Here is a 13386-nt window from a genome sequence, read left to right as displayed (position 1 = left end):
TCTGGGCTATAAAAAGCATTTAAAATAACTTAAAATATGCCGTGTTGGTGGCCTTTTGACTGATCGATTACCTCATATTTCCACCATTGTGATCGTTTTTACATTGGAATTCTAATAGATTTTCAGACAATTGAGACAGTGTCGGAAATCCTCTGGAAAGTATTGTCTCCAAAACCAATATAAGAAAGTAATTAATTTAATTTAATTTGTTTTTTTGTTTATTTTTTTTTTAGAAAAAAAGAATTTAAAAAGAATAAGTTACAGTAATGAGTATATTTGTCGGAAGATTTTCCACCCTGACAGCAATGTTATAACGAGGGATAAGAATATGTTTACAGTTTTTATTTATATTGTTGCAGAATTACATACAGGGCTCGCGTCAAGGTTAAATGTTCATAGGTTACTTTTATTGGCTTCAAAATTACAAAGTTTCACAGATTCATGGATATAAACTGAAGCTATTTCACTGCCTATTAAAATGGTGAATACTTAGAGATGTACCTGTGGATTGAGCATTTCTGAAACAGACGCCTACATTTACAAAAATTTTAATCTGTTTTCCAGATGCTAGCAAGAACAGGGTTCACAAAGACTTAAAGATGCTTGTGGTGAGGGTGGCCCTGGGTAAGATTTACCTCTGTGAAGACCAGAACCCAAAGAAGTTTTCTCGTCCACCTTGTGTCAGATGTTTCCAGGAGAAGTGTGAGCACCCTGATGGTCTCTTTGATTCTGTCGTCTACAGTAATCCCCAGAAAAACTTTCGGGAATTTGTTGTTTACGCCAATGAGCAATGTTACCCAGAATTCATCATAACATACGATAGAGTGTAGTGCTGAATATAAATTATCACAGCTGTGAACTTGTGCGGAATTCAAACAAAAACTGCTGAATTCACTCTCCCTCATAAACTTACTGTATGTCCTATATCATGGTTTTCAAAGACATTACAGAGGCGTTTTCCAAGCAGTTTCCCCAGATCCTTTACTCACATGGTCATCAGTTGGTTCCAGCAAATTCGCCGTTAACACATGATCTCTAACTGTGTAAAAGACTTACAGTTTAAGGAGTAATATCAGAGCAGCTACAGCAATGTCACAGTTGGCAAATTGTTACAGGTGAAATACAGCATCTTGTCAGTTTAACCTAGATGAATACGTTGTTCCAGCCCAAGCCTCCAGGTATATCCCACACACGTTTGTTTCAGGTTGTCATGGCCATGTACCTGTTTTTTAATGGATGTATAAAAATGTACATTTACTGAAAATGTGGACGATGTTTATGGCTATTTTACAAATGATTTGTATTTCTTTGTGGATCAGCACATGCTAGTACAAGGTGTTTTGCTATGATATATGCTGCAAAGAACCAAAACGCCTGTTATAGTGTAAGAATTTGAGATAACGTGTGAAACCAAAACTCCTTAGTGTTTTTTGTGCAAATTTGAGATGCTGTACAAGACCAGCCTTCGTATAATGGAAGAAATTAAAATGTAGAAAACCGAAACTAGTATAAGGATTTCGAAAAATGGCACATCATTCATTAATGCTGTGACGATATCGAAAGTACTTGTGTGATTTCTCGATCTGATACACCATTTTGCTGACAGGTTAACTGTTCCCCGACAAGCTGTTTTAACATGAAGTAGTTTGTACATGTGACATCGATGACCATGGATACCCACGTGTATGTCTCAACAACATGACTGCACTTCTGGTCATATGGTTTTAATTGTCTTTCATCATCAACCTGTGATATTTACATGAAACTCTTACATGTATATTGAAGTGCTTAGATATTATTTTTAGTGAAATAATTGTCTTGAATGAAATAACTGTCTTTAGTGAACATCGCTTTTTTAAAAAGTGCTCAGTTGGTGAAGTTGCATACAGGCCTACTTTAGTGCTTCATATAGATGTAGGCCTATATGCAAGGCCTTCTTATGCTTGCTGGATAAATGGCGGCGTAAAAGGATTGTTCATGTTTAACTGTTGTTTTATCTGCTATGTAGAGATGCTGTGTAGATATCTTGCCTAGGAAATCATTTCTGTTAAGTATAAAACTACAACCATTGCCCTTGTAGGCATTGTAGAAAGTGCTACGCATGGATACGCGTGCTGTAAATGTTATTTCTGCTAATACGTTAAGGACATAATCCTGGCGTCAAATGTAGGCCTATAATGAAAGGACATGACATTGGAGTCAGATGTAGGCCTTTAATGTAAGGACATGACGTTGGCGTCAGATGTAGGCCTACTGTAAGGACATGACGTTGGAGTCAGATGTAGGCCTTTAATGTAAGGACATGATATTGGCGTCAGATGTAGGCCTACTGTAAGGACATGACGTTGGCGTCAGATGTAGGCCTACTGTAAGGACATGACGTTGGCATCAGATATAGGCCTACTGTAAAAACATGATGTTGGCGTCAGATGTAGGCTTACTGCAAGGACATGACATTGTGTCAAATGTTGTGTTGCGTCAGGACATAAAGGTCAGCCGCTGCGCGTTTGAGGAGACCTCATTGGGTACCTCACGGAATGACGTGAATACATGTCCTTAAGCTTACGGCCAACTTATGCAGCCGTTATGGAGGTCCAAATATAGAACTATACTCCTTTACAGCCCATCTACTACTCTTTATACCCTCGTTTTACATCACTGCTACCACTAGACCAGCTTGATCTTTGGAGCCTACGCTGAACTCGTTAATCAGCATTCGTCAATAAAATTGTTTCAGGTTTTGGTTAGGATAATGTTGCACACACTGTAGATAGGTAGAGAATTCATGTGTATAAAGTATTGTTAGAAACAAAGGTTCAGGCTATGTGGTTTTGTCGCTTCCTGTCTCATCACCGTGACCCCATTAACATCGGTGTTCAGTTTTTTTTTTTTTTTTTTTTTGTACAAATTTTGCCAGTGATGTCAGTGATCACTGACGTAAATCGAACGTATAGGGCGGCGAGGTAGAGTAGGTTCGAGTTTCGAGTTTGAACTCTCCTATTGCTGAAGATAAAAAGGGATCTTCTGCATCAGACGACATGTCAGGCGAGTAAACTTTTGTCACATTTACAATAACGTGGACACCAGAAAACAGTTTCCCAGTTACTTTGGAGTAGACGAAAATTCAGGGTCTCAGTGAAAGTTTGTGAAATTTCCTAAAGGAAAGAAATATCATTTGTGCCTGTTTGAGTACGGTGAGACACGTGATCGGTAAATTATTGTCAACAAAGGTTGCCTAGCATTTTCACAAGTCGCAAGTCTGATGTCGAAAATTCAGGGTCTCAGTGAAAGTTTGTGAAATTTCCTAAAGGAAAGAAATATCATTTGTGCCTGTTTGAGTACGGTGAAACATGTGATCGGTAAATTAATATCAACAAAGGTTGCCTAGCATTTTCACAAGTCGCAAGTCTGATGTCGAAAATTCAGGGTCTCAGTGAAAGTTTGTGAAATTTCCTAAAGGAAAGAAATATCATTTGTGCCTGTTTGAGTAGGGTGAAACATGTGATCGGTAAATTAATATCAACAAGGGTTGCCTAGCATTTTCACAAGTCGCAAGTCTGATGGCGAAAATTCAGGGTCTCAATGAAAGTTTGTGAAATTTCCTAAAGGAAAGAAATATCATTTGTGCCTGTGAAACATGTGATCGGTAAATTAATATCAACAAGGGTTGCCTAGCATTTTCACAAGTCGCAAGTCTGATGGCGAAAATTCAGGGTCTCAATGAAAGTTTGTGAAATTTCCTAAAGGAAAGAAATATCATTTGTGCCTGTTTGAGTACGGTGAGACACGTGATCGGTAAATTATTGTGAACAATGGTTGCACACCGTTTTCACAAGTCGCATGATAAAGTAGGGCTTTTTACCTTTAACAACAAAAGAGTTCAACTCGACATTCTCCAGTTCAGCTGTCACAGTCTTGATGGTGGATTAGTGTGGAAATGCAGTAATATTAATGGGAAGGCTGTTTGGTTTCCCCGGTATATAGTGTCCCGGTATATGGTCCATTATCCCGATTTGCAGCCCAACTACAACTACATATTAGTAAGTTATAATCAGAGAATAGTTATAAACCTACCTGCGAAAATGGTGTGTACATGTATATAAGGCAACTGGCGGATGGTCGTGGGTTTCCCACGGGCTCTGCCCTGTTTTCTCCCACCATAATGCTGGCCGCCATCGTATAAGTGAAATAATCTTGAGAACGACGTAAACGTCAATCAATTGAATTAAACTGTATGTACGATTCCGTTAAATTGTCCTCGTTAAGAAGAAGTATATTGTTACAATGTATCCGTATCCAATCCTGATTTAGTTCGAATATTTTCATTTCATTGAATAAAGAGGTGTGAAAAAACAGTGTGCAGGTGTTTAGTTATTCTGTGCACAAATCGTTAAAAACCGGCTCCGATGGCTCAGTTGATGGAGCGTCCACGTAGGGGACAGTGTAAATCCAGGGTCAATCCTGGGTTGGGTCACACATAGAAGAGGAAGTTGTAGCTTCATCGTTTGGCGTTCAGCATTAAGGAGATGATGCAACGACTGGCCGACCCGTATCAGTGTTATGCCCCGGGCGGGCCACTTACTTGCTTTCGTTAAATCGTCTCAGTGGAACAGCACTAGATAAAAGAGCGATGGAAATCTGTCCTGTAACAAGGAGGAACATTACATGCACTTTAAGGACTCCATCGTCAAATGACTGAAAAATTGTTTAATGCAACGATAAATCCTAAGCGCTCACTCACACAAATCGTTAAAAGCAAAGGACACACTGGTGTAAAGTATGTCCGATGATAGACCATTAAATATTGTCCGTAAAAATGGTTTCATTTACTTTTTTAGAATAGTTTTCGACCTAATAAAATGAATTAACACTTTGGATTCTACTGTGGCCTTTTATGACAATATTGGGACCAGTGATGTCACGTAAGTTTTTTGCCACTTTACACGCATATACCCCTGTATTTCCTCATTCCAAATGGATCTTTATTTAGAGCTATGGATACATTCAACAAAAGAACATTGAACCAACTATTTCTACTCTACTTGCCCTACACCATTTAGAGATTGAATATGTGGACTGGTAACATTGAATGTCACTTAACCTATCACGTAATGCCTACACACCAGAACGCTCCTCCAGTGGGCCATTATAATCACCACACTGCTCAAAAATGTTTTAACGCTGTAAATTTAAAAATTTGTAGTCTTAAATTATCTAGCTCCACGTGAATCATGTCACTAAAACAGTAGCCTGAACCCATGTTTATCTCGCATGCACTGGTATGGATGGAGGAAAGCGGAATACCTGTCGACCTACGTGCCCGTGTATAGCATTGCTGGGATGTTTATATCTCGTATGCACTGGTATGGATGGAGGAAAGCGGAATGCCTGTAGGCCTACGTGCCCGTGTATAGCATTGCTGGGATGTTTATATCTCGAATGCACTGGTATGGATGGAGGAAAGCGGAATGCCTGTAGACCTACGTGCCCGTGTATAGCATTGCCGGGGTGTTTATAAATTCTGATGAGAAGAAAATGGATCATTTCCTCTTGAAACAATCGACAACTGAATGAGGTTCAAAATGACAGAGACAAACAATGACTCATTTGACATTTAATATACGTCATCATTTGTATTTCACATCTGCAGAAAGACACGAACTGCTTACATATCTTCCGTCAAAATAAAAAGGATAAGGAAACACAAATATGTTCAATATTCAGTCTGGTTTTGAGAACAATAGGAAAAGAAAAACGATGTAATTGTGAAACAGATGACTGCTTCTTCAGGAACATCCCAAAACCTTGAGTTCACGACTAATTATGAAATTACACCGAACACACCTGGAATTTACCTGAGAGTTACGGATACCATGATCTGTGTTTGTTTATGTTAATTTTAATAGTACCATATCGGAAAAGTTGAAGTTCGCCCGTATCTTTGTCTTCATTATTAATATTACTAGCCAATTCCGCCAAATGTCTCCATGGTTTCAAATCCAAGATGGCCTCATGACTAACCGGTTCCCATAGTCCTATATTTTTTTTTTTTTTTTTTTTTTTGATTGGTGTTTTACGCCGTACTCAAGAATATTTCACTTATACGACGGCGGCCAGCATTATGGTGGGTGGAAACCGGGCAGAGCCCGGCGGAAACCCATGACCATCCGCAGGTTGCTGTCAGACCTTCCCACGTACGGCCGGAGAGGAAGCCAACATGAGCTGGTCTTGAACTCACAGCGACTGCATTGGTGAGAGGCTTCTGGGTCACTACGCTGCGCTAGCGCGCTAACCGACTGAGCCACGGAGGCCCCCCATAGTCCTATATGCAAAGTTAATAATGCAGTAATGCTGGTAGAACATGCCGAGGTGGTGTTTTAAAAAATTCTTCCTTGGTTATAATTGCAGCTACAAAAAAGTTTACATTTTCACCGATTCCACTTGATGCATCCTTCTGCGCTGCTACCAAGCAGTGAAATTATTTTTTGAATTTTCAGATGTGACCACGTGGTTTATACAGTAAGGAATGAAGAGATCTGATATGAAATAGTGTAGAGCAAAGTCCTCAAGCAATTTCAGTCAATCCATAAAACGGAAAATAAAAACACATTCACAATATCCCCTTCCCTGCACGTGCTTAACCTTAAAGCAAAACTCTGATGTGGGAAAAGCCCAGAATTTTTGTTTGCCAAATTGGCTACCTCATTTATATTCCACATTAGTCATACAATCTCCCAGACACTACTGTATAGTTAACTTAGGTTTTTGCAGTGTTACATTTCTATGTTAATTTTTTCCCTGAAATCTGTTTTTTGTTAATACAATTGTTCAATAATTACCGCTCCTCACCAAGCATGTATTGTTATTATTTGATAATAATGAGTCAGGGATAGAACAAGTCCCTCGGACTTTATTCCCGCCATTTACGAGATATGTGATTATACATATATTTACGTATGGTCAATAACCATTCAATTCAATCAGATCATTATCAAGAAGAGTTATCAAGAATAAATCTGCTACAGAACAGTGAATCTGTGCCAACAGTAAGTAAAACTCCCACTGTATAACACTGGTTGAAAAAAAAAATTGTTTGTACAAACTGTGTACATCATGTTTCTGAGTTATCTTTTCCTCATGAAACAGAGCGATAAAACTAATTGTTTAGTAAGTTAGGTCTTTTCCTTTTTTTTCGACCATATATTATTTTACCTATCTGTAGAGTATCTGTAGACAATTTAGTTCGGTTATATTGAATGATACATGATTTATAATTAATTCTCCACATATAGCTCAGTAGGTTAGCGCTCTAGCACAGCGTAATGACCCAGGAGTCTCTCACCAATGCCGTCGCTGTGAGTTCAAGTCCAGCTCATGCTGGCTTCCTCTCCGGTCGTAAGTGGGAAGGTTTTGTCAGCGACCTGCGGATGGTCGTGGGTTTCCCCCCGGGCTCTGCCCGGTTTCCTCCCAAGATAATGCTGGCCGCTGTCATATAAGTGAAATGTTCTTGAGTACAAGCCCCCGATTCAGAAGATAGTTCATGCTATGTGGGTTTGCAGATATCAGGACTTGACAGAAAATATTTTTGGTGGGGGGTGGGGGGGGGGGGGGGGAGGGGGTCTCGAGACAGTATGTAGAGTTTTGAAAACAGTTAGTGAAAATATATATGGGTGTATGTAAGTATGTTTGGGTACTGTTACGTTGTACTTAAAAATTTTTCTGCATATGACGACGAGGAGTCATTAGGTTAGTGTACATATACTGTGTTTTCTTGTGGAAGGGCGAGTCAATGCTGCCAAAGTGTTGCCGCCACTGAAGTGTCATGTCAAAGACACCAGACATGACACCTCACCCACATTTTACTACCACCGGGGGCAGCCAATCCTGTTTCCTTGTACTAGCCTATTGGTGCTGAGCGGCAAGTAACAAATATCATTTCGAGGCGGACGCTCTAACCGTTAGGCCAGCGAAGTAGTGTCTTAACACAGAAATGCTTTCACCACATTCTTAAAACTTCCTTTGGTGAACATGCGAAAAGGATGAAGAAAGAAGGTAGCATAAAAATTAGGAGATTACACCTGCAAATTATTGGCGTAAATACGATCCGCGCAAATCTAAATAGAAAGTTTGCTATTTTAGAATAGCCCAAATAATTACCTTTCACACAATATCGGCCTTGTCTTTGCATGTGTTACAGTTCAACATCGGTAATTAATTTTCGTAAAATTAATAATGTCGCTTGCATTATAACTTTTTTAACCTTTAGAATTATTTTTACACTATAAGTAGTACCCTTACGAGTCAGAGATTTTTTGAAAAGCAATAATTTGAGAAGTTCTTGGAGAATAAAGAAAAATTGATTTGATAAGCTACATGTAAGATGGATTAGTTAACCAAACATCTCTTGACAGCCTCTTTTACCGTGCCTGAAGAAAACTGGTATGATACCATTCCTCTTCCATACAAAACACGTAGGATGAACAATAACCTCACTTCATAAGTTCAAAATCTGGCTCATAAAACCTTGTAAACTTTACAAATTTAAATACCTATTAACAATAAATAAAAATCTCAGTTCTAACCATTTATTTACACAGTGGACATTATGACATGGATTTTGGAATGACACAGGTGTGCAAGTACATGTATGTGATTGTATATAAGAGGATATCAAAGGTGTGAAAATGTGAAGGTGCCAGATGAGCACTTGGCATGTAATAAACTAAACTTGGGCTTTATTATAAATCGGTCCTCGGTGTAACATTTGATGAATCTGAAACAATAAGAACAAATTATTAAAAACATCAATATTTACAGAAAATTCAGAAAATCAAAACAAATTACAAATGTTGAAAACTGAATTTCCAACTTCTTCATAATACAAACCACAACGTCCTCCTACAGGAACTTTATTTGTGCTATGCAATGAAAGAAAGTGCAATTATAATATAACTATGCATTGAACTATGGTAAATTTGATAGGAAGGGTATTTTGATTTTTGGAGAAAAGCCAAAAAGCCATGTAAAAAAGTTGTATGTTTTTCTCATTTTGTTCTGTTTAATGTCATCATATTTTTAAGCGTATTTACGCTTGTACGCCCCTTATCTGTAGCACTGGTGTCAAATAAGACAAATCACACTGTGTGAACGTTGTTTCTCACTTATATGTTGTAGCCCATGTTAAGGGTAAACCACTGACCTTGACCAAGTTAGGTCCAGTGGCATATGGCATATTGATAAAGAGGTCTCTGGCAAACCTCATGCTGCATCACACAAGTTAGGTCCAGTGGCATATGGCATATTGATAAAGAGGTCTCTGGCAAACCTCATGCTGCATCACACAAGTTACGTCCAGTGGCATATGGCATATTGATAAAGAGGTCTCTGGCAAACATCATGCTGCATCACACAACCAGAGCACGGTCAGCCACTGATGGAAGCAGTGCAAACTCAAAATACTTTATTTGTTACCAGGTGAAAGAGTGTCTGGGGTAAACAATCAGCCTTTGGCAAGTCAGTCCCAACGACATGTCATACTGGCAGAAGGCAAACTTCATGCAAGAACACCACGAAGACAGACCCATTAATCACCAAGGTGACAACAACAATGGAGGCAGTGCAAACTACACAATGCCCTGTTCAATACTAATATGAGTGAATTCTACGCCTCTTGTGACCAAAGGGTTGAGAGGCAGGCATTTTAAAGGGTTGAGAGGGCAGGCATCTTAAAGGATACATGAAAAGGTTCTATAAAACATATCAAGAAAGATATGCCAAAAGATGATAAATCATTTCTTAAGGCATATTTAACATTTCTTAATAACTCCTCTATTTTATGCATATTTGATGTCATTATTGAATATACAGTGCATGCAGGATCAGCTTAGTGACCCCACTTCGGGCTCTTCCCCACCCCCATCCCCCAGCATAAAACCCCCTCCCAACCCCCGCCTGCGCCCAAAATTTGCAATGACAGGTATCATCGCTGGCATCATCACAGCAGGCTACTTAATTTCCTGACTGACTGCTCGGGCCTTAAAAAAACTATAATTTAAAGCCATTTGTACATATTTTTTTGTACTCTTTTGTATCTTTGGCCGTATCACATATGGCATATTACGAAATGAAAACCACACGTTTCACGTATCCTTTAACGACACAGTTACAGTCCTCTGCCTTCCGTCATAAACATAAACCTTGTCACATCATAACCACAAGTGCATCACCTACCTTCTTGGAATGGTTTTTCATATTCTATATCCTCCGCTGTATTAGTACCGTATACAGAATCCCAAAATAATTTTATTTCATAGTCGTAATTTTTCCATTCTGGCACAATTCTCATGGCAGCTTTTAACTTTGGTTCTTTTGTTAACGGATTATTACACTGAAAAAAAAAAGGGATACATATTGAATGCAAGAAATAAAACATGAATACACATTATAACGGTAAGCTACCAAATCAAATTTTAACTATAAAAACAAGACAATGGCTCTGAAATTGGATACAAACAATGAAACTACTTCACTGTTTTGAAAATAGTATTACACACGTATGTCTAGAATCTGTGAGCCAAAATTTGGTTAAACTCATTTCTTTATTTGATTGGTGTTTAATGTCACTTCCAACATTATTTCCTTCTGGCAGGCTGGACCAATGCCAACATATATATATATAGTGCCACCTCACTGGAATACCATGCTGAAAACACCAGAGAAGATGCTTCAACCAGTTTCATTTTACTGACAGTGAGGCCGATCAGCACTGGGCCTTTTCCTCTTATACACAGCACCAGGTGAGGTAATGCCAGTATTACCAATGTTTAACCTATGTTAAGAATCTATCACTTTGGGACTGAGCTTGGCAAAACTATAGAACAATGTAAAAACAAATGAATGGGACTCACCAGATCTCATCTAAATCAACTCACCAGATCTATAGTTTTTGCCTATGTCAACTCACAAGATTTAGAGTTGCTGACTAAGCCAGCTCACCACATCTATAGGTTTTGCCCAAGCCAACTTACCAGATCTATAGTTTTTGCCTATATCAACTCACCACATCTATAGTTTTTGACTAAGCCAGTTCGCCAAATCTATACGTGTTGCCTATGTCAACTCACCAGATCTATAGTTTTTGCCTAAGCCAGCTCACCAGATCTATAGTTTTTGCTTATGTCAACTCACCACATCTATAGTTGTTGACTAAGCCAGCTCACCAGATCTATAGTTTTTGCTTATGTCAACTCACCACATCTATAGTTGTTGACTAAGTCAGCTCACCAGATCTATAGTTTTTGCCTATGTCAACTCACAAGATCTATAGTTTTTGCCTGTCAACTCACCACATCTATAGTTGTTGACTAAGTCAGCTCACCAGATCTATAGTTTTTGCCTATGTCAACTCACCAGATCTATAGTTTTTGCCTAAGCCAGCTCACCAGATCTATAGTTTTTGCTTATGTCAACTCACCAGATCTATAGTTTTTGCCTATGTCAACTCACCAGATCTATAGTTTTTGCCTATGTCAACTCACCAGATCTATAGTTTTTGCCTAAGCCAGCTCACCAGATCTATAGTTTTTGCCTATGTCAACTCACCAGATCTATAGTTTTTGCCTAAGCCAGCTCACCAGATCTATAGTTTTTGCCTATGTCAACTCACCAGATCTATAGTTTTTGCCCATGTCAACTCACCAGATCTATAGTTTTGGCTCGTGCTAGTTCTTCGTCACTGCACCACGTCTCACAGAAGAGCCACTCCTGAGGTAAAGACTTAATGGACACTTGATGGATCATATTATTAGGTAAATCCTGGTCCAAATTGGACAGGCTGTTGGGGTCCTGACTCAGGCCCTGATACTGCCCTCTCAGACGATCCCCTGCAGCAATGCGCCGGAACTTTTTTAAATCAACTACATATAAAGCGCTGAAATGGAGGAGACAGAAATGCAAAGTACAGTCAACCAAAGTCATTTCTTTATCTTACTGTTGTTTAACACTACACCTGTACTGTGAGTGCCCTAATGACAATAGTATTTCACTTACTCAATGCCTGTCATTTCTGTGAGTGCCGAAAACCATAATGCGTGGTGTAAACCACCAGCCTTTGGCAAGTTACTGACAAACTTTCCCACATGTGACATACAAATAAGCTCATCAATTCGCCCGAAGACAAGCGATCTTCAACGGCCATTGAAGATAAGTGGCCTTCCATAAATATTAAAGGTTGGTCTGCAAAAATGGCCACAAGAGATTCATCAAGTCACGACACAAAGCGAGTGCAATGAGATCTACAAATTCCTTCCCTAAGGCTGGAATGGAACCTAGATTTCATTTGTGTTTTTTTTTCATGTGAGAAATCAGCACCTAAACCATTTGGCCACGGCCTGCTCCCAATTTGACTTTAATGCACATATTTACTATTTATATCGTGAATTTGTCAACTTCAACCTCAACCATATATACATGTACATATTCTCCAAATTTCACCTGGTACCGCGCCAAACCACTGCATGCAGTTCGCACTCTTCTGTACAAAATACCCAAAAAGTCAACCCAGCATGACCACCATTTTAGCTGTGGTTGCTTGAAATGAAGTCACAGAATTTTGTCACCTTGCTAACCTCAAGGCGGGGGGAGGGGGGGGGAGGGGGGCAGGGGGAGGGGGGGGAGGGGATATAACACTTGGTAAAAAGTGCTCCTTCACTCTTCAGTTCAGAGGAAAATTTTGGACCCAACTGCCCAAAATGATCTTGTGTAACCTACAGCAACACTTACCTGATATGATATTTTCTATGACCTAAATGGCTAGCCCAATACCCAGACTTCCAAAATCTGAAAAAGCAATGAACATTACAATTTTAACTTTCCACGTAAGAACTTTATAGCATCTTAAGGTACCGGTGCTAGAACTTCTCAGAAGCAAAATATAGACATTTTTTTACTTCTTCTCACTTTAAACATAAAAAATAATTTAAAATTGGGAATAATAATACCTGACTAGACATATGACTTGCGGCAGTTGTGTTCTCTTAGTTCCCCCTAATTATGCGATTAACTCACTCAGACAGATTCCTGAAAACACATACCTCCTCTAAATATTCATAACTTCATGTTAGTTTAAACCTTTGTCTCTAATCAGCTCACCATTGTTTGTGTTGATCGGATTTGTGCTGATCAATTTTTTGCCAAAAATTTCTTATTTTTTTAATTGGTGTTTTTTGCTGTTTTCCAAAATACCATATGATGGCAGTCAGCATAAGGATGTGAGAAATCTGGGCAGAATCCTGGGGAAAATCATGACCATCTGCTGATTGCTGACAGACCTTTCCATGTATGATCTAACATGCCACAGTGGAAGCCAGCGTAAGCTGGACTTGAACT

General features: G+C 39.0%; 2 protein-coding genes across 2 annotated transcripts in view; one reads left to right on the top strand and one right to left on the bottom strand.

Moving 5' to 3' along the window:
- LOC135479341 (uncharacterized) overlaps positions 1-3625 on the top strand; it is a 35644-nt gene extending 32019 nt beyond the window's left edge. Inside the window, exon 21 of the mRNA XM_064759165.1 lies at positions 565-3625. Coding sequence (XP_064615235.1) covers positions 565-830 — 266 coding nt within the window. The 3' untranslated portion in view covers positions 831-3625. The remainder of the gene's footprint in view (positions 1-564) is intronic.
- Positions 3626-6319: 2694 nt separating this feature from the next.
- The window catches only part of LOC135479216 (UDP-glucose:glycoprotein glucosyltransferase 1-like), a 65019-nt gene continuing 57952 nt past the window's right edge, over positions 6320-13386 (bottom strand). The window contains exons 38-41 of the mRNA XM_064759009.1: positions 12781-12837; positions 11698-11929; positions 10231-10387; positions 6320-8773 (exon numbers count right to left, since the gene is read on the bottom strand). Coding sequence (XP_064615079.1) covers positions 8739-8773; positions 10231-10387; positions 11698-11929; positions 12781-12837 — 481 coding nt within the window. The 3' untranslated portion in view covers positions 6320-8738. The remainder of the gene's footprint in view (positions 8774-10230; positions 10388-11697; positions 11930-12780; positions 12838-13386) is intronic.

Source organism: Liolophura sinensis, chromosome 12 (genome assembly GCF_032854445.1).
Source record: "Liolophura sinensis isolate JHLJ2023 chromosome 12, CUHK_Ljap_v2, whole genome shotgun sequence".
Classification (NCBI taxonomy): Eukaryota; Metazoa; Mollusca; class Polyplacophora; order Chitonida; family Chitonidae; genus Liolophura; species Liolophura sinensis.
The sequence above is the reverse complement of the archived record's forward strand: the minus strand, read 5'-3'. Positions and strand labels throughout refer to the sequence as shown.